We start from the raw sequence: 22,580 nt of genomic DNA on the forward strand, positions 1-22,580 counted from the left end.
TTGCAGTATTTCCATGGTAGCGCCGGCCTGCTGTCAGGCGGAGAGATCGCAAAGGTGAGTTGCTGACAAGGGTGGGGATATTTGCCAGTCTGCCACTTCCCTTCGGAGTCACGGGAAGTCTGGCGAGTTACCGTCAGCTAATCTGACCTTGATTACATTACAACAGTGACTACACTTCAAAAGTACTCCCATCATTGGCTGTAAAGCACTTTTCGAAGTCCTGAAAGGCATTTCATAAATGCAAATCTTTCTTGAAGCTGTTGCAGCAGCAAACAAAACGATTTTGGAAATCGGTTCTAAATCAGGGGATCAAACCTGGGACTTTTATAGGAACAGGAAGAGGTCATTTCAGCTTGGTCCCTCTAGCTTGTTCCACCAATCAGTGAGATTACACAGACAGTTTCTTAAACGAGAAGGGGTTATGGGGAGCGGGCAGGGAAGTGGAGCTGAATCCATGATCAGATCAGCCATGAGCTTATTGAATGGCAGAGCAGGCTCGAGGGGCCGTATGGTCTACTCCTGTTCCTATTTCTTATATTCTTATTAGAATTGGGAGCAGGAGCAAGCCATGTGGCTCCTCCAGCCTGCTCTGCCATTCAATAAGATTAGGGCTAATCCTCAACCTAAACTCCACTTTCCTGCCATATCCCTTGATTCCCCTAGAGTCCAAAAATCTATCTATCTCAGCCTTGAATATACTCAACGATTCAGCTTCCAAAAATTTACAACCCTCTGAGTGAAGAAATTTCTCCTCATCTCAGTCTTAAATGGCCAACCTACATCCTGATACATTACCCCCAAGTTCTAGACACTCCAATCAGCGGAAACATCTCAGCATCTACCTTGAGCACATTGAATTCTTTGTATCAAAGATTGAGACCATCCGATCAGCTGCCTCTGCGAGTTCCCTTCCTTCCCCTAGCCCACCCGGCCAAACTTTCTCTGAGGCTCCCCCTGCCCTAAACTCGCATCTTTCTCTAGTTTCTCTCTGATCTCCCCTCTTAACCTCTCCACACTCATCTTGTCCATGAGACCCACTTCCTGCTCACATGACCCTATTACCACTAAACTGCTGACCACCCAACTTCCTTTTTTCACTCCCATGTTAGCCGACATTGTTAACGGTTCTCCTCAGATACTGTCCCCCTCTCTTTCAAAGCTGCAGTAATCACCCTTCTCAAAAAAAAACCCTTGACCCCATTGTGCTTGCTCATGTGAGAGTTGTGGCGATATCCCGAAACCTGATGTCACCTTTTTTGGCGACACTGTGAACAAAGAGAAAGCAAATTTTGTCTATGAGCGTGTGGCTGAGTAGGATGCAGTTCTGGTGGCAGGCTCTTCTCTGCAGGTGAATGGCTGAGATTACCAAAGACTTTATGGTAGCTCCGACAGTCCAGCCTGAAAACCAAGGCCTGGAGGTTTGTAAAGAGCTGCCTCATTGGTGAATAAATCCTAAATCAGGACACCATAATCTATTAGTGTAGTCTAACTAAGGTTCAGTACAAGTTTAGCATAACTTCTCTATTTTTCAGTTCAATCCCTCTGCAAATAAACCCTAGTGCTTGGTTTGCTTTTTTAACCTGTGTTGGTACTTTCAATGATTTGTGTACAGGTATTTGTATCCCATTGCTCTTCTACCCCACTTAGATTCGTATTTTCCAAGTAATATGTGACCTTTTTTCTTACCAAAATGTAAGATCACATTTATCTGTGTTGAATTTCATGTGTCAATTATATGCCCGTTCTTCAAGTTTATTAATGTCTTTTTGTAATTTGTTGCAGCCCTTCTCAGTATTGACTATCCCCCTCAATTTGGTGTCATCTGGAAATTTAGAAATTGTGTTTTTGATTCCAAAGTCTAAATCGTTACTATAAATTATGAACAGCACTGATCCTTATGGAACACCTTCTGCCACTGTGAATAGCTACCAATTACCCCTCCTCTCTGCTTTCTGTCTTGAAGCTATCTAGTTATCCATTCCTCTACTTATCCCCTGACTCCGCATTATGTTTATCCCTAGATGCGGTTGCTGTCTGTATTTACAGTTGCTGAGAAATGCCTGATTCTGCAGCGAACCTGCAAGAACTACAGTTCAGTCGCTGCTTCCAATTTGGCATTTGTTCCTTCTAGCCTTCCTTTGGACTGTATTGATTTGGAGGAACTTCAGGAGTTTGTGTTTCAGTCCAAGAAGCTGTTTGTGCTGACTGGAGCAGGGGTTTCGACAGAGTCTGGAATTCCCGATTATCGCTCTGAGGGTGTGGGGCTCTACGCTCGGACAGCAAGGCGTCCCATTCAGCACTCTGAGTTCGTCCGCAGTGCCAAGGGCAGGCAGAGGTACTGGGCACGGAATTATGTTGGCTGGCCGCAGTTTTGTTCCTTCCAGCCAAATGTAACGCACAATGTTTTGCGTAAATGGGAGAACCTGGGGAAGTTGCACTGGCTGGTGACTCAGAATGTGGATGCTTTGCACACAAAGGCAGGAAGCCAGCGCCTGACGGAGCTTCACGGCTGTTCTCACAGGGTGATCTGTCTTGACTGTGGAAACATAATGCCTAGGCCTCATCTTCAAGAAAAATTTGCAGCTCTGAATCCTGGCTGGACTGAAGAAGCACACGGAATAGCTCCAGATGGGGACGTTTTCCTGACCGATGATCAAATTCAGAATTTTAATGTTCCCTCATGTGAGAGTTGTGGCGGTATCCTGAAACCTGATGTCACCTTTTTTGGAGACACTGTGAACAAAGAGAAAGTAAATTTTGTCTATGAGCGTGTGGCTGAGTCGGATGCAGTTCTGGTGGCAGGCTCTTCTCTGCAGGTAAGAGGCTGAGATTACCAAAGACTTTATGGTGGGGATGTCCAACCTGTGGCTCTTTATCCCTGACATTCCAGCCTGGAAACCAAGGCTTGGAGGTTTGCAAAGAGCTGCCTCATTGGTGAATAAATCCTAAATCAGGGCACCATAATCTGTTAGTATGAACAACTTGAGAGTTTAGAAGAATAAGAGGCGATCTCATTGAAACATATAAAATTGTTAAGGGGCTTGACAATCTAGAACCAGACTGGCTGGAGAGTCTAGAACCAGAATAAGGATCAGTTGGTTCAAGATTTATTTAATCCAAATTAGTTACTAAGGATATAAATTTAGATTTCCCACTTTTATATTTTCTAACTCCAGTTGTTCTGTAATCCACTGGCTATAGTGAGCTGCTGACTGTTCTCTTTATAACGTAGACAGTGTGGTTTTAATTGCAGAACTATTGAATGAAACTAAACAAACATTCTCTTAATTTACACAGGTATAGGAACAACTTTCACTTGGATACATACATACCAAATGTGGAGTTGCTGAGACATGCTATTTACCCTATGCAGGAGGAACAAAGGTCAAAGCCCTAACCTGCCCCACCCAGAAAGGCCAATTGGCCCATTGACCTGTATCCATTCACATCTTTCTGAAACTGTTTACATACATTTGAGATGTTTTCTGAATATCATTGACTGGAGATCCAATATCATAAAATTATATTTTGGGGGGATTGACCATCATATTAAAGATGTAATAGCAGCACAGTTGGAAAGCAGTGACAGGATCGGTCCAAGTTAGCATGGATTTATGAAAGGGAAATCACGTTTGACAAATCTTCTAGAATTTTTTAGGGATGTAACTAGTAGAGTGGACAAGGGAGAATCAGTGGATGTGGTGTACTTGGACTTTCAAAATGCTTTTGACAAGGTCCCACACAAGAGATTAGTGTGCAAAATTAAAGCACATGGTATTGGGGGTAATATACTGACGTGGATATAGAACTGTTGGCAGATAGGAAGCAAAGAGTAGGAATAAACGGGTCCTTTTCAGAATGGCAGGCAGTGACTAGTGGGCTAATGCAAGGTTCGGTGCTGGGACCCCAGCTATTTACAATATACATTAATGATTTAGACGAAGGAATTGAATGTAATATCTCCAAGTTTGCAGATGACACTAAGCTGGGTGGCAGTGAGAGCTGTGAGGAAGATGCTAAGAGGCTGCAGAGTGACTTGCACAGGTTAGGCAAGTGGGCAAATGTATGGCAGATGCAGTATAATGTAGATAAATGTGAGGTTATCCACTCTGGTGGCAAAAACAGGAAGGCAGAATATTATCTGAATGGTGACAATTAGGAAAAGGGGAGGTGCAACGAGACCTGGGTATCATGGTACATCAGTCATTGAAAGTTGGCATGCAGGTACAGCAGGCGGTGAAGGCGGCAAATGGCATGTTAGCCTTCATACTGAGAAAATTTGAGTACAGGAGCAGGGAGGTCTTACTGCAGTTGTACAGGGCCTTGGTGAGGCCACACTTTGAATATTGTGTACAGTTTTGGTCTCCGAATCTGAGGAAGGACATTCTTGCTACTGAGGGAGTGCAGCGAAGATTCACCAGACTGATTCCCAGGATGGCAGGACTGACATATGAGGAAGGACTGGATCAACTAGGCTGATAGTCATTGGAATTTAGAAGAATGAGAGGGGATCTCATAGAAACATATAAAATTCTGACAGGATTGGACAGATTAGATGCAAGAAGAATGTTCCCGATGTTGGGGAAGTCCAGAACCAGGAGTCACAGTCTAAGGGGTAAGCCATTTAGGATCGAGAGGAGGAGAAACTTCTTCATTCAGAGAATTGTGAACCTGTGGAATTCTCTACCACAGAAAGTTGTTGAAGCCAGTTCGTTAGATATATTCACAAGGGAATTGGATGTGGCCTTACGGCTAAAGGGATCAAGGGGTATGGAGAGAAAGCAGGATTGGGGTACTAAAGTTGCATGATCAGCCATGATCGTATTGAATGGTGGTGCATGCTAGAAGGGCCAAATTGCCTACTCCTGCACCTATTTTCTATGTTTATGCTTCTGGCCCTAAGCACTTTCTTAAATTCTGCACTCACACATGCAACCTAAATCATGCTTGTGTTGATAAAAGCCACTATGCACCCCTTGGAGAACACCCCGCCAGCCCCGCCTCAACCCTGCACCAAAGCATAAAAGTTGAAAACACAGAAGGTTGCGCCAATTTAAAAACAGTGGTATAAAATGAATACTCGCCTGGAATACCTTGCTGTGCAGGTATAAAGCAGCATTGCTAATATAATAAACATTATTGCACTTTTCCTATCGAGGGACATAATTATTTCGCTAAACTGTTATAAATTACTGGTTAGGCTTCAGCTGGAGTATAGTGCCAAATTCTGGGCACATTTTGGGAAGGATGTCAAGGCCTTGGAGAGATTTAATATATTGGTACCAGGGATGAGGGAAATACAGATTTAAGGTAATTGGCAAAAGAACCAGAGTGGAGATGAAATTTTTTTTTTTTTTTTTTTTTTTTTTTTACAGAGTTGTTATGATGTGGAACACACTGCGAAGCAGATTCAATAGTAACTTTCAAAAGGGAATTTGATAACTATTGAAACGGAAATAATTACACAGCTATGGGGAAAGAACAGCTGATTGGAACTAATTGGATAGCTCTTCAAAAGAGGTTGAATGGCCTCCTTCTGTGCTATATCATTCTATAATAATAGGTCTAGGGGATATGCTTGTTCTAGAGATTGTAAATTAATTGTGGCATTTCATTTCCCATATAAGCTGGGACATCACCTGTCATTTTTTGTGAATGTTTCAGAAATTGAAAACTAATTGAGGTAAGTAGGTCAAAAAGAAAATATATATTCATGACCCAAGGACATCCCAAAGCTTTTTTTATTGACATGAAGTACTTTTTGAAGTGTAGTCGATGTTGTAACGCAGGAAACACAGCAGCCAATTTGCACACAGCAAGCTCCCACAAACAGCAATGTGATAATGACTAGATCGTTTTTTTTTAAAAAAGGTGTTGAGGGATAAATATTAGCCAGAACACCATGGAGAACTCCCCTGCTCCTCTTTGAAATAGTGGCATGGAATCCATTTAAAAAAAGACTTGCATTTATATAGTGCCTTTCACAACCTCAGGACATCCCAAAGCACTTTACAACCAGTTGAAATGTGGATACTTTTGTATGCTCACGAGAGAGGGCAGATGGGTCCTCAGCTTAGCGTCTCATCCAAAAGGCGGCACCTCAGACAGTACAGCATTCCCTCAGAACTGCTCTAGAGTATCAGCCTAGATTTTGTGCTCAAGTCTCTGGAGTGGGGCTTTTTGGTTCCGAGGTGAGTGTGCTACCACTGATCCAGGGCTGATGCCTCAGGGGTTGGCTTATATCATGTGCAGGAATAGTCTTCAACTCCAGACTTTGGGTTGGGTTCAGATCCACCCTTATGCATCATACATGCCCGGGAGGCTTATAAATGAAAATTGCTGATTATTTTTGTTCTCCATTAATAGGTGTATTCTGGATATAGGTTCATCATTGCAGCATATGAGAAGAAGTTACCAACTGCATTAGTGAACATTGGGATTACCAGAGCAGATACACTGGCCACTCTGAAAATCAGTGCTCGATGTGGAGAGGTGTTGTCGTGTATCCTTCCCTTTTGAGATTGTAATGCTGCAGACTGGAAAACTCCCCGATACTGGTAATATTAAGTGAAGAACAGATTATCTGTGTATCAGTCGGAATGCAAAGTACAGGAGTCTTTGCTCTTCTTTCAGGGACTGTTAGTGGCACACAGTTCTTTAACAATAGTCACTTATAGTTACAAGTACACTGATTAACATGGTAGGTATTCCGCTCACTACTATTGGTATGTTTCTCCACGAGTTACTGTTTCGTTGGGCATAGATTTAACATGTGGATTGTGGACATTTGGAACAGACTCCCAGATAAGGAGATAGGGATGTTCCTTTAAAATAGGGAAACAAGGGGCGGGGTGTGAATGGAGGATTCCATGGTTTAATAATCATACATAAGGCTCTGGATGGAGTGAGCTTAATAAGCCAAAAATAGTCTTCTCTTTCTCTCTCTCTAGACTTTATGTACTTAACAGCAAAATCATCTGGAAGTTCTCCTGTTTTAATATTAACCTGTTTCTAACTCAGCACGTAAACAAATTCTTATGATCAATGATGAAATAATAACTTTTATTTATATAGCGCCTTTAATGCAGTAAAACATTCCAAGGCACTTCAAAACAGTGTAACAAGATAAAACAGATACATTTGACACCAAGCCACAAAAGAAATTAAGGCAGATGACCAAAAGCTTGGTTAAAGGGATATGTCTAAATATAAACATTTCTTTCTATCTCTTGGCCTAATAACCGTGGCAATTTAAAGCAGAACAGTGCGAGGTGCTGAATTATCCCATATGCATGAAAGATCTACCTCTAGTGGAATATGAGTGGTTTTATCAAATTAAAATGCAGCAGAGTGAAGTCACAGTGTACACAATGGGCACTAGGTAGAATATGTTTACTTATCTGAGCAACAGCCTTAAAGAGAAAAGCCATGTTAAACACCCGGTCTAAACATCGCAATTGACCTCCAGCTCTCAGACTAGCCATTAGCAGTGCCATTGAAGTATTATTTTTAAGTTATATGCAAGGAACACAAAGAAGGGTGGTATAGTTGAAGGTGTATAGAAAACATAGTAGTTGTGGTGCAAGTAGCACCTGTGGGTTTTTATCCCCAACTTCTCACTCACTGGGATATTTTCCATATATCTAGGATGTATCTGGTGTTTATAAAGATCCAGAATGTTTTCCTGAGAAATGGAGTGCAATAACTACCAATTTGTTGTAAAAATCCCTTTACATATATGGGCGGAAAAGATTGCGGCCCATAAATTTTAACTTGATAAAACTACTCATATTCCACGAGAGGTAGATCTTTTATGTATATGGGATAATTCTGTTCTTTCAACAGATCACATATGATTCACATTGCCATGCATGGTCTTCAACTTATTTAACTACATGAGTTCAATAATCATGAGCATTTTTTACAAAGATAAAAAACTATTTTAGACTTCTTACTGGCCCCTAAAGGTAATCCAGCATCAATGTCTTGTTTAACCATCATCTGTTACATTTCACAAATAATAGTCCTACAATCTCTCCCAGCAGGAGACAGGAATGTTAATGTTCTGAAAAGTGTTTGATCAACTGTGGTTATAATCTTCAATGCTGCTCAGTCAGATATTAATCAATTTACTTTTTAAAGGAGTTAACACATTAGCTACTTTTCCTGGGACTCCACTCCCTTTAATTATTGGTATCCAGGGAAAGAAAATTATCCCTCTGTAGTCTCACTTAAGGCTTGTTAATTTTGAAATCAAGTTCTCGAGCTGTGATCATAGTCAAGGCCACCAATTTATGGTGACTGAAAAAGGCAAACTCTTCTGTGATTTTAAGTGGTGTTTTGGGGAGCAGATTGCAGGTATATAGCACATTTAAATACCTTTCATTTATGTATAATGTATATTCAGTGCAATGATAAATACATAATTAATGAGGACAATGTTAATATCAGAATCTTTTACATACTCCCAACTGTCAAACATGTAATCATAGAATCATACAGCACAAAAGGCGGCCATTTGGTCCATTGTGCTGTGCCCGTGATCTAATTATTTTATTAATATTCATAGGTAAATATTTTATGGGAATGAATATTCATTTTAGTTATAAATGAAATAATATTCCTATTTAAGATCTCAAAAGAGACACTTTTTACTTACGTTTTTTGTTTGGCACTAACACACAGACAAGATACGAACATGTTCTGCGTCCAGCATTACCTCATCAGTGATTCGGCAAAGCAACAGGAACCTAGGTTTGATTTTGCAAGAATCATTGAGCATTTTGCAGCATCAGGAGCTGAGCCATACACTTACTGTAGGGTCACAATAGCAATCCTAGCTAATTTCCCCATCCTCGCCTGGAAGGCCAGAGGCAGATTCGAGCCCTCCAACCCTTTTCAAAGGCTGAGATCAGCTATCTCTGCACAGTCCAGGAATCCTCCTGGTCGGTATGGCTCAGCTCCTCACTACCTCAATACATCTTACAAAGATGAGGACTTTTGTTAGAAATATTTGACTAGTGAACGTACATCTGCATCTGCTAGAATGTTTTGTAATCTACAAATGATAACATTAATTTTCAAATTTTAAGGTTGAGGTACTGTACTGGAGCATTAATTGAACTGCTTTCCACCATCCCTCTGATCTCACTCATTGTTAATCAGGGGACTCTTGTTGGTGGGGAGGGAATCTATGTTGGGTTTTGAAAGGCAGTATGTTTACATTTCCACTTCCACATTGCTGTTTCGCCACGGCACAGGAAACCCCTGAAGATCCATGTAAAAGTGAAAAATTGTATGGTGTTCATGTCGTTTGGGTTCTCGCCTTTTAGCCAATCCAGAATCTCATGGGAGCAGGGATTGGTATGGAATAAATTCAAGCTTATTTTGTCTATGTTCCCTCTTCAAATCTTCCCCCTCAATTTTTTCTCACTTAAATGTCCAAAGTTGTGTATCTCCCAGGAATCCTGCAAATATACACCCCAGTAGATAACTACTGATTGCATATGACACTGTGTTAAGGTTGTGCGCTTTTGTCTATGACTAGCTTAAAAAAACTTGTATTCTAAACTTTTTGAAGCTTGTTTCTGCTTATAAATTGTTACAAAATACCCATAAATTTCAAGCTGTATATGTACAGACTATCAACCTCGCTGTTAGTAACCATGCTGAGTTCCACAAATTATATCCTATGCTCATTTTGTCCTCAAAACTATTTTTTGTAATATTTTTGTTCCAAAATTAATTAAGTGCTGATATGTCAGTGTATCTTGCCTGTTGCAGAGCTACATGGTGCACAAATAGCGTGAAGTAGCTATAGGGAAAGCGAATAGAGTTTTCAGTTGTATTACACAGACCATTGAGTACAAAATAATGAGTACTATCTTAGATTATGAAAGGTTCCGATCTGTATACCTGCACTTGGAGTTTGGCATCCAGTTTTGGTTCCCATGAATGGGGAAAAGGTGAAGAGGAATACCAGAATTATACTAAAATTTAGTGCGCTCAGTTACGAGGATAGGCTCTGAAAATTAGGGATTTACTAGAGAAAAGCAGGCACATAGGGGGATACAATTGAGATTTTTAAAGTGATGAAAAGCTTTACATTCAGGTTTAATAGGCAATTTGAAATGGATAGAGATGGTAAGACTAAAGGTCATAACTATAAAATCCGTAAGCAGTTAGGTTAAATGTCAGTAAGTATTTATTTTCACAGTATCAAGTGTTGAGTAAGGAGTTGTTCCTGTCATTTTAAGTGGGAACATTTGGGCTGGGGGTTTGTGGCGAATGTGTGTGTTATGAGTGCTGCCAAGAAAGGTTGTATTAAGGAATCCATTTTATGTTAAAGCTCCAGTTTCTTCAGGATCTGCTAATGGCAGCATTCGGAGGGTGATGCCATGAAGGGAGTTAAACAATAATACTGTGAGAGTATTTTGTGGAAGTTGTTGGGGCAGCAGGAGCCAATGTCGTTCAATGATGGGGTGAAGGTTGAGCAGGACTTGTTCAGATTTTTAGTCACCTTTACTTACTTCACCCCATTGCTCATTGTGTCCCCTATTGTTTCACCTTCTCAACATAATTACCCCTTCCCCCACTTTGAATGATCCATTGAATGCCCTACTTTCCGTGTTCCGGTCACTCAGCTTAACCTGAACACTCCTGCAGACAAGCGAGGCGCCTCCTCCTCCTCAACCAGCTTCCTTTCTCCTGTCCTTTCTCAACATTGTCCCTCAAAGCAGCTTTGTTTGCTTTCACAATTCAACTAATTATAAAAATAAATCAAATTAAAATGATTTAAGTAAAAACTTTCATGAAGTCATGTGGATATCTGTCCGGAATATATGGAATTAAGGACAGTAAAGTAAACGGGATATATGAAAATGTATAAGCCATGGAAGAATAGCTGGGAGAATGTCAGATTGCAAATAGTGCAACATCAGCATAGCTAACAGTCTTTCTCAAGGTTTCAAGTCACTAATCCTGCCAATAACATCTAATTGTAACATGAAATAAATCTGCAGAATTGCAAGGTCTCAGTTAATAGTCACACCACTAGATTGAAACATTTAGAGGCAATGCTTGAGCTTTCATAAAAAACATCTCATATAGATTGACTAATGAGTGGCTGAGTTAGAATGTCAATCTAATTGTATTTTGTTATCTGATTTCAAAACTGTATAACTGTTGACGCTTTACGATGTAACTTCACCTATCCGTAGGGAGTGTGTATGCTCTATCCAGAGAGTATATCTTCTGTCTGATAGGTCTTACTGGCCGGTAATAAAGATTGCTTTGTTCAAAGCACAAGAGGTATTCGACTCAGTAATTTTACTGAACCAGATTGAGGTAAAAGAATCCAGGAATTAACAGTCATATAAAGACCCAAATGACAATTCAATGAATCAATGTAATTGTGTCATTTGAAATGCAATTTAAAAATTTTGTTAAAACCCTTGATTTAGATAGTAGAAATTAGAGCGAGTAAAAAAAAAATGGCAGCTGAAAATAATGAGAAATATTAAGCAATTTATGGGATCAAGCAGACAGGTTATTTCCTTTTAAATGAACTTTGTTTTTACCCCAAAGGTACTATTTAAAAATTGCCATGGACAATACACTGTATTTTGCTACAATAGTTTATAAATGTAAGTATTACTTTTATAATAAATTGGCTAGTAATAGAAAGTACAATTAGAACAGTATTCAATTAAACAAAAGGGCCAAAGTTACCCTCGAGTGAAAGGCCATACAAGAATAGCATCAAAAATTAAGCTGAACTAAATTTATTACATTGGCAGCTGGCCCCTTGTTCCATTATGCAGGTTTGTTTAGCAAAGTGAGCCAGAGTAGATTCCAACTGAATCATACTTCAGTGAAAGCTTCCCCAATGCTTCAACAGGTTCATGCAACAACCGTACAGACGAGAATTTAACAGGCTGTGTTATTGCTGATGTGAGCTGGAACGGCACAAGAGATAATGTGTCCAGGGTTCCTGCTCCTGAACATGATCTAGTGATCACTGCTGCAATTGGGAGGATACCTGGATGCCATGTGAACACAAGATCTGGTCTGGCTGTGATGCTTCCTTAAGTTGAATAGTCAACAGCTTTACACCAAGGTTCACAAATGAAGAAACACCACTGGGTGAGGTACCGTAAGCCCCAGAAAACAGCCCATGCCTTTAGGAGATGGAGCCCAGTGCTAGAGATTCCATTTGAGTACTTTTTAATAACAGTAGCTTTTAATGAAGAATAACAATAGTAAACAATAAAATATAGTTTTATTTTGTATTCCTTTTATGCATTAAAAGCAGTTACATGAAGCAAGCAAAGTTCAGATGAGGCTGCTAGTTTAAATTGCATGAAAGCATTCTTCACAAACATTAGCAGAATTTACAGCTGGATGGCAGAGATTTATCATAGAGCAATATGCCAACTAATTCTTCCATGAGACAAATCATGGGTTAGTTTGCAAAGCTCATGCACAAAGTCACAGACATTTAAAGGAAGAATCCAGGAAATAAAGAGTCTATAAAATCTGTTTTTCCAGAATGTAAAAATGGGTTGAGAACTATTTGTTTAGCTATTGAGCAGCTCATTTAATTTAAATTCCTGAGTATTGAATCCACTGAACTTTACCTTGAGTTTTAATAGATATTTGTTTAAAAATTGTAAATGCAACTGCTGTAGAAGGATCCTCAGCATAAAATTCCACTATTCTATATTTGTAAATCCCCATTATACAGTAGAACAAAGCTTCCGTTACTGGAGGCATTTGTGCAAGAACCATCTCAACAGTCTCGATAGTCTGAGGTATGCAAAAGAATCTTCAGAAGATTGCCTGAAGTTTGCTGAAGCTGATCAGCAGATGGACGACACACAGCATTACCATCATGGAAAGCATCTACATTTCCTTTTAGGCAGAATTTCACAGATGTTCTAGTACAAATTATAAAGTAATAAAGTAAAATGGCCAGATTCCATTATTCAAAAGTTAAATTTAACAAAGGAACAACAATCTTAGAATTACAGAAATTAAGACTTGTATTTAGATAGTACCTTTCACATCCTCAGCATATACTAAAGTGCTCCAGTCAATGAATTATTTAGAAGTGTTTGGAACCATTATTTTGTAAGCAAATGTGGCAACCAATATGTGCACAGCAAGGTCCCACAAACAGCCAATGAGATAAATGACCAGTTAATCTGTTTTTGGTTTTGTTGATTAATAAATGTTGTCCAGGACACCAGAAGAGCTCCTTGCTCTTTGAATAGTGCCATTGTATCTTTCATGTCTACCTAAACAGGTAGATGGGGCCTCGGTTTAACATCTCTTCCTAAAGACAACACCATTGACAATTTCAGTATAAAAGGAAGCCATTTGCTAGTTCCTTAATTGGAACAATGTACTCCAATACCTGTCCTTTTCCCATATCCTTTTATATTCTTCCTTTTCAAATACCTACCCAATTCACTTTTAAATTGTTATAGTCTCCGCATCAATAGCCATTTGTGGTTTGGCATTCCATGTTGCAATAAATTCAAATATTTTCTAACCCCCTTCCAGTAATAATCTTCAGTCTTTGGGAAAGCAAATTGTGAGGAGGACACAAAAAATCCACAAAGGGATATAGACAGGTTAAGTGAGTGGGCAAAAATTTGGCAGATGGAGTATAATGTGGGAAAATGTGAGGTTATCCACTTTGGTAGGAAAAATAAAAAAGCAAATTATAATTTAAATGGAGAAAAATTACAAAGTGCTGCAGTACAGAGACCTGGGGGTCCTTGTGCATGAAACACAAAGTTAGAATGCAGGTACAGCAAGTAATCAGGAAGGCAAATGGAATGTTGGCCTTTATTGCAAGGGGGATAGAATATAAAAGCAGAGAAGTCCTGCTACAACTGTATAGAGTATTGGTGAGGACACACCTAGAGTACTGTGTACAGTTTTGGTCTCCATATTTAAGGAAGGATATACTTGTATTGGAGGCTGTTCAGAGAAGATTCACTTGGTTGATTCCGGAGATGAGAGGGTTGACTTATGAAGATAGGTTGAGTAGGTTGGGCCTATACACATTGCAGTTCAGAAGAATGAGATTGAAGAATCTTATTGAAACATACAAGATAATGAGGGGGCTCGACAAGGTGGATGCAGGGAGAATATTTCTACTCATAGGGGAAACTAAAACTAGGGGAGACATAGGGGAAACTAAAACTAGGGGAGACATAGGTTCAAAATAAGGGGTCACCCATTTAAAACAGATGAGGAGGAATTTCTTCTCTCAGGGTTGTAAATCAATGGAATTCTCTGCCCCAGAGAGCTGTGGAGGCTGGGTCATTGAATATATTTAAGGTGGAGATAGACAGATTTTTGAGCGATAAGGGAATAAAGAGTTATGGGGAGCGGGCAGGGAAGTGGAGCTGAGTCCATGATCGGATCAGCCATAATCTTATTCAATGGCGGAGCAGGCTCGAAGGGCAAAATGGCCGACTCCTGCACCTATTCCTTATGTTATATTCTTTCCAATCGGTGGAAACAATCGTTCACCCACCAAAAACCTTCCTTAATTTGGAAAACCTGAAAATCATATTAACCATTTATGTTCCAGTCGAACAAGTCCCAATTTACCCTACTGAATCCCTTTATCATTTTAAATACCTCGATTAGATCACCACTCAACCATCTAAACTCAATGGAGTACAATATCTTCCGTTGCTGAATATAATACAGGGATATAGGGTCCAAATTTGCCCAGGAGATGCTCCATTTATTTTGGAGCAACTTGATTTTTCTGGAGTATCTTAAAAATCCCCATTCTACATTCAGTTTACGCTAGTGTAAGTGAGTTAGTTATGATTTTTTTTTAGTTTCTTTTTTCCCAAAAGGGGGCGTTACCAGCAACCTACGCCTACCCGTTTTGGCCATTTAAGCCAGTTTGCACAGCTAATAGTTGCTCCAAACTAACTTAGGCCAGCGTATGTGGCCACTTGTGGCCGCACAGAAAACCCTTGGAGAGTTAAGAAATTAGCGCAGGTAGGTACTTAATGACTTGACTAAAGAATGTGAATAGGATCAAACAGCTATACTGGACATATGACAAACTTCGCAAAGTTAATTTACTATACAACAGAAGCATTCATGGAAGCTTAAACTACAAAAATGAAAGTAGTAAAGAGACAAAACATATTTACATAATTTTTTCAAAATATCCAAATAATCGCCCCCCCCCCAATCAAAACACTCTCTCTCTCTCTCTCTCTCTCCACCCCTCCCCCCATATCAAAATTCCTCTCGCTCTCCTCCTCCTCTTCCCCCCCCCCATCATCAAAACTCTCCACCTACCCCCCAAAATCAAAACACTCCCCCCCCCCCTCCCCCACACACCCGCCCCTCCCCCCTCCACATCAAAATTTTCCTCACTAAACAAAGCACAACCATCAATAAATAAAAAATAAAACTCAAGTCCTACCTCGGCCCGGGACACTCTGTGGCATGCAGCAATCCGACGCGCATCGTGACACCACTCGGCCTGGGATAGGAGTGGGACATCGGGTCCCACGGTGTATAGGAGCTACTGCGCATGCGCGAAACCTCCAGTGCACATGCGTTGAGCTGACGGCACTCTTGAGCGCAGGGCCCTAGCTCCGCCCCCAGCCATGGGAGAGGCCACAGAGCAGCCAGAATGCGGGGACAACTTTTTGGCGCTGTTTTTATCCTCCGAAGTCGGTGCATCTCGGGTGTGTGGCGCAAAAATCGGCAGGGGCCAAATTTGAGCCCCAAGGGAGGAGAATCAGATCAGGCTTTGCCTCGCAAGTATCCTAGTCCCCTTTAAACATTGGGTTAATTTAAAATTTCTTTGTGCGAAATTCATAATACAGAACTCGTTAGTAGAATCAAAATATTTACTATACTGAAAACCTGCTTCATTAAATTCTCAAGGCCACTCTCCTGCATGGATTTGAATTTAATCCACCTCCACACTAATTGTAAAGAATTTCTGTACCTCAGAGTTAGATCACTGTCGATAAAAGCACAATGATATGGAGTACAAAGCACTAGCATTCTGCAAGGACAGTATAGGTTCACATGACCAAAAATTTGGGTCCTTTTTCACTAGAACCATTACAGATTATGGGGTGATATATTAGTTTTTAAAATTATGATGGATGGCACAGGATAGATAGAAGCAGACTGCTTCAAGTAGTTGAAGGGTATGGAACGAAGAGGAATAGATACAAGATTAAATAAGAGAGATTTATAAAAGGAAACTTCTTTACACAGAAAGGAAATTCACTTCCAGGGTTACTGGTTGAGGCAGAAACAAAGTCAACATTCAAGATTAGATTGGATAATTTGATGTAAGAAAAGGAGTTGAAGAGCTAGGAGAACAGGATGGGTAAATGTGATTGGAACTATATGCTCACATGGAAGGTATACGCCAGTACAGACTGGTTGGGGTGAATGGTCTTTTTCCATGCTGTGATTTTTATGTATTTCTATGTATTGAGGGTATTTCTCTTACTTTCCCCCCATTTTTCCCTCATGGAACCACACATCACACAGAACTTTATACATTTATTAATGCTACTCTGAGCTAACTACCAAGAAGTAAACATAAGCAGATAGGACGTTCTCTTTCGCTCCTCTCCTCCACCCCCAGCATGGTGGAACTTGGTCTCTGCTCAGCACCTCCACAATAGCACAGCTCAAATTAGGGACTCATAATTAGGGGCAATATATTAGCATCGTTTGAGAGTAGGAATAAACAGGTCACTTTTGGGTTGGCAGGCTGTAACTAGAGGGGTGCCACAAGGATCAGTGCTGGGGTCACAGCAATTTACAATCTATATCAATTACCTGGATGAGGGGACCGAGTGTAAGGTATCCAAGTTTGTTGACGATACAAAGCTAGGTGGGAAAGTAAGTAGTGTGGATGACGCTAAGAGCCTGCAAAGGGATATAGACGGGTTAAGTGAGTGCAGAAATGTGAGGTTACCACTTTGGCAGGAAAATTAGAAAAGCAGAATTTTTTTTTTAAATGGCGAGAGACTGGAAAATGTTGGTATTCAGAGGGACCTGGGTGTCCTTGTATACAAATGAGGAGAGACTGGATCAACTGGGCCTTTATACATTGGAGTTTAGAAGGATGAGAGGGGATCTCATAGAAACTTATAAGATTCTGACAGGACGGGACAAGTTAGATGCAGGTAGAATGTTCCCGATGTTGGGGAAGTCCAGAACCAGGGGGGACAGTCTTAGGATAAGGGGTAGGCCATTTAGGACTGAGTTGAGGCCATTTAGAACTTCTTCACTCAGAAGGTTGTTAACCTGTGGAATTCCCTGCCGCAGAGTTGTTGATGCCAGTTCATTGGATATATTCAAGAGGGAGTTAGATTTGGCCCTTATGGCTAAGGGGATCAAGGGGTATGGAGAGAAAGTAGGAAAGAGGTACTGAGGGAATGATCAGCCATGATCTTATTGAATGGTAGTGCAGGCTCAAAGGGCCGAATGGCCTACTCCTGCACCTATTTTCTATGTTTCTAAATCACAAAGGTACAGCAAGCAAATTATATGTTAGTCTTTAGTACAAAAAAATTGGAGTACAAGAGTAAAGAAGCTTTACTGCAATTATTTAGGGAGCAGGTGAGACCACACCTGGAGTACTGTGTACTGTTTTGTTTTCCATTCCCAAGGAAGGATATACTTGCCTTAGAGAGTGAATGCAACAAAGGTTCACTAAACTGATTCCTGGGATGGGGGTTGGGGAATGGGGGAAGATTGTCCTGAGGAGAAATTGAGTAGACTCGGCCTATATTCCCTAAGAGTTCAAAAGAATAAGAGGTGATCTCATTGAAACGTATAAAATTCTTAAGGAGCTTGACAGATTGGATGCATGGAGTAAAAGCAAATTATAATTTAAATGTAGAAAAATTGTAAAGTGCTGCTGTACAGAGGGACCTGGAGGTCCTTGTGCACAAAACTCAAAAAGTTAATATTCAAGTACAGCAAGTAATCAGGAAGGCAAATGGAATGTTGGCCTTTATTGCAAGGGGGATAGAGTATAAAAGCAGAGAAGTCCTGCTACAGCTGTACAGGGTATTGGTAAGGCCACACCTGGAGTACTGCATACAGTTTTGGTCTCCGTATTTAAGGAAGGATATACTTGCATTGGATGCTGTTCAGAGAAGGTTGACTAGGTTGATTCCAGAGATGAGGGGGTTGACATATGAGTAGAGTAGGTTGGGCCTATACATATTGGAGTTCAGAAGAAAGAGGTGATCTTATCGAAACATACAAGATAATGAGGGGGCTCGATAAGGTGAATGCAGAGAGTATATTTCCACTCATAGGGGAAACTAAAACTAAAACTAGGGAACATAGTCTCAGAATAAGGGGTCACCGATTTAAAACTGAGATGAGGAGAAATTTCTTCTCTGAGGGTTGTAAATCTATGGAATTCTCTGCCCTAGAGAGCGGTGGAGGCTGGGTCATTGAATATATTTAAGGCGGAGATAGACAGATTTTTGGCCGATAAAGGAGTAAAGGTTATGGGGAGCGGGCAGGGAAGTGGAGCTGAGTCCATGATCAGATCAGCCATGATCTTATTGAATGGCGGAGCAGGCTCGAGTGGCCAAATGGCCTACTCCTGCTCCTATTTCTTATGTTCTTATATTTCACCTGGCTGTGAACTCTAGAACCAGCGGTCACAGTCTCAGAATAAGAGGTCGACTATTCAGGACTGAGATAAGGAGAAATTTCTTCACTCAAATGGTTATGAATATTTGGAATTCTCTACCCCAAAGGGCTGTGGCTGCTCAGTCGTTGAGTATATTCAAGACTGATCGATTTTGGATACTAAGGGAATCAAGGGATTCAGGGATAGTGGAGGAAGGTGGAGTTGAGGTAGAAGATCAGTCATGATCTTATTGAATGGCAGAGCAGGCTTAAAGGACGGAATGGCCTACTCCTGGATCCTATTTCTTATGCTCTTATAATAGAGGAATCAAACCTGCATTGTGTCACCCTGCAGCACGGCACCACATATACAGTGTAAAAAAATTACTGAGCAATATGTTTGAAACCTGATGGACATGGGCAGAAAGAATTCTTCTGTCCAGAAGCACTGTGACCAAAACAGGAGACTTTTCAATACCGTGATACAACAGAGGGGGCACCCTATGCATACTGAAATTGTACATTCATGTGCAAAAGTTTGACTAATACAAGTACATATATTTGGTACTGTGTAAAATAAAGATTTTTGGTAACTGATTAAATTAGTCAGACGTAATATATCGAAATGCAAGATTGCACGATATAAAACAGAATTCCATTCATTCATTCATTTAGAATAAATTCTTTGGCATAAACCCTTAGATAAAACCAGAATATGATTCAATATTAAAGCTTGCTTATAAAGTCCTCAAAACCATTTGGAAATTCCTTTAAAAGCATTTACATATATCACTGGTTTAGTTTTGTTGCTTAATCCTGCAGACCATTACACTGGTACAGATTCTCAGGACAGAATCCTTTTCAGCAGCCCTCCAAAGACAATGGTTTCCAAACTGAGATGTACAGACTCTTTGGAAGTTTGTGATTAGTTACCAAGAGTTCTGCAAGGGAAGCAGTGAATGAAGGCCACATCTAAGAAGCACCTTTGAGATTGTATTGAGAAAGGAGTAGGGTGATCTGCTGACCAGGGGATGGACCACAAAGCTGATGATGGACTTCAAGAATTGTTTTGAACGATGCTTTACCATTCAGGTAGCATGCTCAACTATTATCTATGGCCCAGGACATGGAGTATATCTTTGTCTTCTCATGGTAGGAGCCTCCTGCTGCACCTTAATACCCTCCCTTTGTGATGCCCCCATTAGTCACAATCCAGTAACTTGAACTTCAGATGGCAGATAAGTATTTAATTAAACTGGTCACGGATTAGCCCTCAAGTTTGAAAACGTGTAAACAGAAAAAGTGCACTTTTGGCAACCATGGAAATAATCCTGTTCAAATTACAAGTCAGCGCACCAAGAAATGGAGCTATGTATTTTATAAATATTGAACAATTAATGGATTATAATACATTGCAGTAATTTTAGCAGTTCTGTAGAAAAATAACAAGTAAAAAAAATAAATTACATTACTAAGGGGTGTCCGGGCACAATTTGCATCACATCACTTAAGGGTAAGGAAAAAAGGTGCCCAGGTGTGTTTCAAATATTAGCAGGGGCTCCCCACATAGGAAAGTTTGAAAACCACTGCCTTTAAGATTCTTAGAGGAGATCTATGCTATTTAAGATATACCAGTGTGGTGATTGACTTTGCAAAGATTCATTTAGAAGTACACTGCATTCTAAAGTAATAAGATTGTCCCAGATGCTAGTAATGCTTGTTAATATTGAGTTTTGTAACAGTTTTTTCCCCCCAAAGTAGAATAAACAGAAGAAAGACTTGCATTTATATAGCGCTTTTCACGACCACCAGACGCCTCAAAGCGCTTTACAGGCAATGAAGTACTTTTGGAGTGTAGTCACTGTTGTAATGTGGGAAACGCGGCAGCCAATTTGCACACAGCAAGTTCCCACAAACAGCAACGTGATAAAGACCAGATAATCTGTTTTTGCTATGTTGGTCGAGGGATAAATATTAGCCATGACACCGGGAATAACTCCCCTGCTCTTCTTCAAAATAGTGCCATGGGATCTTTTACGTCCATCTGAGAAGGCAGACGGGGCCTCGGTTTAACGTCTCGTCCAAAAGACGGCACCTCCGACAGTGCAGCACTCCCTCAGCACTGCACTGGAGTGTCAGCCTAGATTTGTGCGCTCAAGTCCCTGGAGTGGAACTTGAACCCACAACCTTCTGACTCAAAGGTGAGTGTGCTACTCACTGAGCCACAATTGACACTGAAACAGATGGAGCAGTAGGAACAAGTGGATGAAATTATTTTTGTCGTCTGTTTTAAAAGTAAGGGTTTTTTCCCCTAGAGTTGTTTTGGATCATCAGCAGTAATGAGTGCGTCTATTACATAGGCTCACACCATCTTTATATCAATCTTTGACCAAGTTCAGAAGTTTAAGGTAAAACCTTTTCCGGCTCAATATGATTCCTTAATGAGAGGCAGAACCATAGGTTTCAGTCACTCTTAGAAGAAGAGACGCAGGCTGTCTCTCTCACGGGGTCCCTGGAGGTGTGGCAAATCCAGAGTTATCACTGTCGCTGGTGGATGGCGATCGTGGAGCACTCTCAATTGGGCTCTTTGTATTGCGAAATTTATTCAGCAATGTTGTGTTAAAGGCAGATGCAGGGGAGCTCACTTCACCTTCCTGTGCTGACTGGCTCTTGGGGATTTTGGACGGAGTTCCACCTGGAGACCTAAAAAAGAGCAGGAGGCAGGAGATTGTTCTTTAGAACAAACAGCAATATTTTGACATCTAATTAGTCCAAAACACAACAAAAATGAAGTTACTGCTAGCATGCCTTATTTTCAGAATTAAATACAGAACATCGAGAGCGGCATATTGTACGTGTGATGCAATAGGAATTGAAGCAATTGGAGGTGATTAGTTGAGTGCATCACAGATGAAGCATATTGCACATTAAAGCACATTGGTACCAGTGTGCTAAAAATCACACTTAAACCAATGTCAAACAATCATCACAGCTTTTTAAAAATAGAGCGAATTCAAAATTAACAGTTGGTTCAAGGTCACAAAGCCACATCCTCATACAATGAATCTAAAGCTGTTTCTTACCAAGAAAGCGCTACAATCACAATGCGAGTTTAAAGTGTTAATAACTGTTTTTGTTGACAGGAAACCATTCTGAAGCGATGCAAAAGTTGCACAGCATTTACCAGAAGACGACTTGCAATAATCCAGCAAGCAATGTGTGTGCAATACAGGAAGCCATTCTGAAGTGATGTACAAATTATGCAGCATTTACCAGAAGACTTGAAATAAATCCAGCAAGCAATTTGCGTGTAATGTATGTCCTTGTTTACTTAGATGAAAGTGCTCTCCTGTTTTACCCAACTCTGCTGATCTGTGGCCTAAATGAACCATTTTTGACTTTCCCGATCAGTTCAGCATTATTTGTACCTCCCCTAATCCTTGTGACTTCTCACTTTACTGTGAACTCCAGCACATAACACAAACGAAGAAGGGATGAGCTAACAGCTGTAAGATGGAGAAAGATAGCAGAGAGATCTGTAAGGAACTCAGTCCTTTTTACACAGAAGTTCAAATGGAGGACTGAGCATCAAGCATTAGGACATTGGGAATGCTCAGACTTGCTCCAGTATAAAATCTCCAGGGCTTTGTGTATCATGAAAAACATCAATATCCATTTTCCAAGATACCTGCATTACTACAGTTCTACATTATGTCACTAATTAAAAAGGCATGGGGTAACAGAGTGGAATCCGTCAGATCACTTTTGCAGGTAAACATTAAAACAAAACTAGGGGGGAGGCCATCTTAGACTGGGTGTTGTGTAATGAGAGAGGATTAATTAGCAATCTCATTGTGCGAGGCCCCTTGTGGAAGAGTGACCATTATATGGTGGAATTCTGCATT

At 40.5% G+C, this 22,580-nt stretch overlaps 2 protein-coding genes across 6 annotated transcripts in view; one reads left to right on the forward strand and one right to left on the reverse strand.

The window, feature by feature from the left end:
- The first annotated feature begins 10 nt into the window (after positions 1-10).
- Positions 11-21,989, forward strand: sirt4 (sirtuin 4). Of its 4 annotated transcripts, none has more exons than XR_011594125.1 (4): positions 11-54; positions 2,022-2,816; positions 6,367-6,700; positions 21,819-21,989. XR_011594125.1 is itself a non-coding variant. In XM_070887614.1 (4 exons), exons 2-3 carry the CDS (start codon positions 2,022-2,024, stop codon positions 6,517-6,519), a joined length of 948 nt encoding a protein of 315 aa, XP_070743715.1. In that variant the 5' UTR covers positions 11-54; the 3' UTR covers positions 6,520-6,557; positions 21,819-21,989. The 4 variants fall into 4 exon arrangements, 3 of the variants coding, with proteins under 3 accessions (XP_070743715.1, XP_070743716.1, XP_070743714.1); XM_070887614.1 differs by having other exon boundaries at positions 6,367-6,557; XM_070887615.1 differs by lacking the exons at positions 6,367-6,700; positions 21,819-21,989 and adding an exon at positions 3,298-3,352.
- The window catches only part of LOC139268849 (mitochondrial fission regulator 1-like), a 61,070-nt gene continuing 59,379 nt past the window's right edge, over positions 20,890-22,580 (reverse strand). For both annotated transcript variants that reach the window (XM_070887618.1, XM_070887617.1), the window contains exon 7: positions 20,890-21,378. In XM_070887618.1, the coding sequence (XP_070743719.1) occupies positions 21,177-21,378 (202 nt within the window). In that variant the 3' untranslated portion in view covers positions 20,890-21,176. The remainder of the gene's footprint in view (positions 21,379-22,580) is intronic.

This window comes from Pristiophorus japonicus, chromosome 8 (assembly GCF_044704955.1).
Source record: "Pristiophorus japonicus isolate sPriJap1 chromosome 8, sPriJap1.hap1, whole genome shotgun sequence".
Taxonomy (NCBI): Eukaryota; Metazoa; Chordata; class Chondrichthyes; family Pristiophoridae; genus Pristiophorus; species Pristiophorus japonicus.

Coding starts and splice junctions, on each gene's coding strand:
- sirt4 (XM_070887614.1), top strand. CDS start 2,022: ATGCGGTTGCTGTCTGTATTTACAGTTGCTGAGAAATGCCTGATTCTG. Junction 2,817..6,366: donor TGGCAGGCTCTTCTCTGCAG/GTAAGAGGCTGA, acceptor CTCCATTAATAG/GTGTATTCTGGATATAGGTT.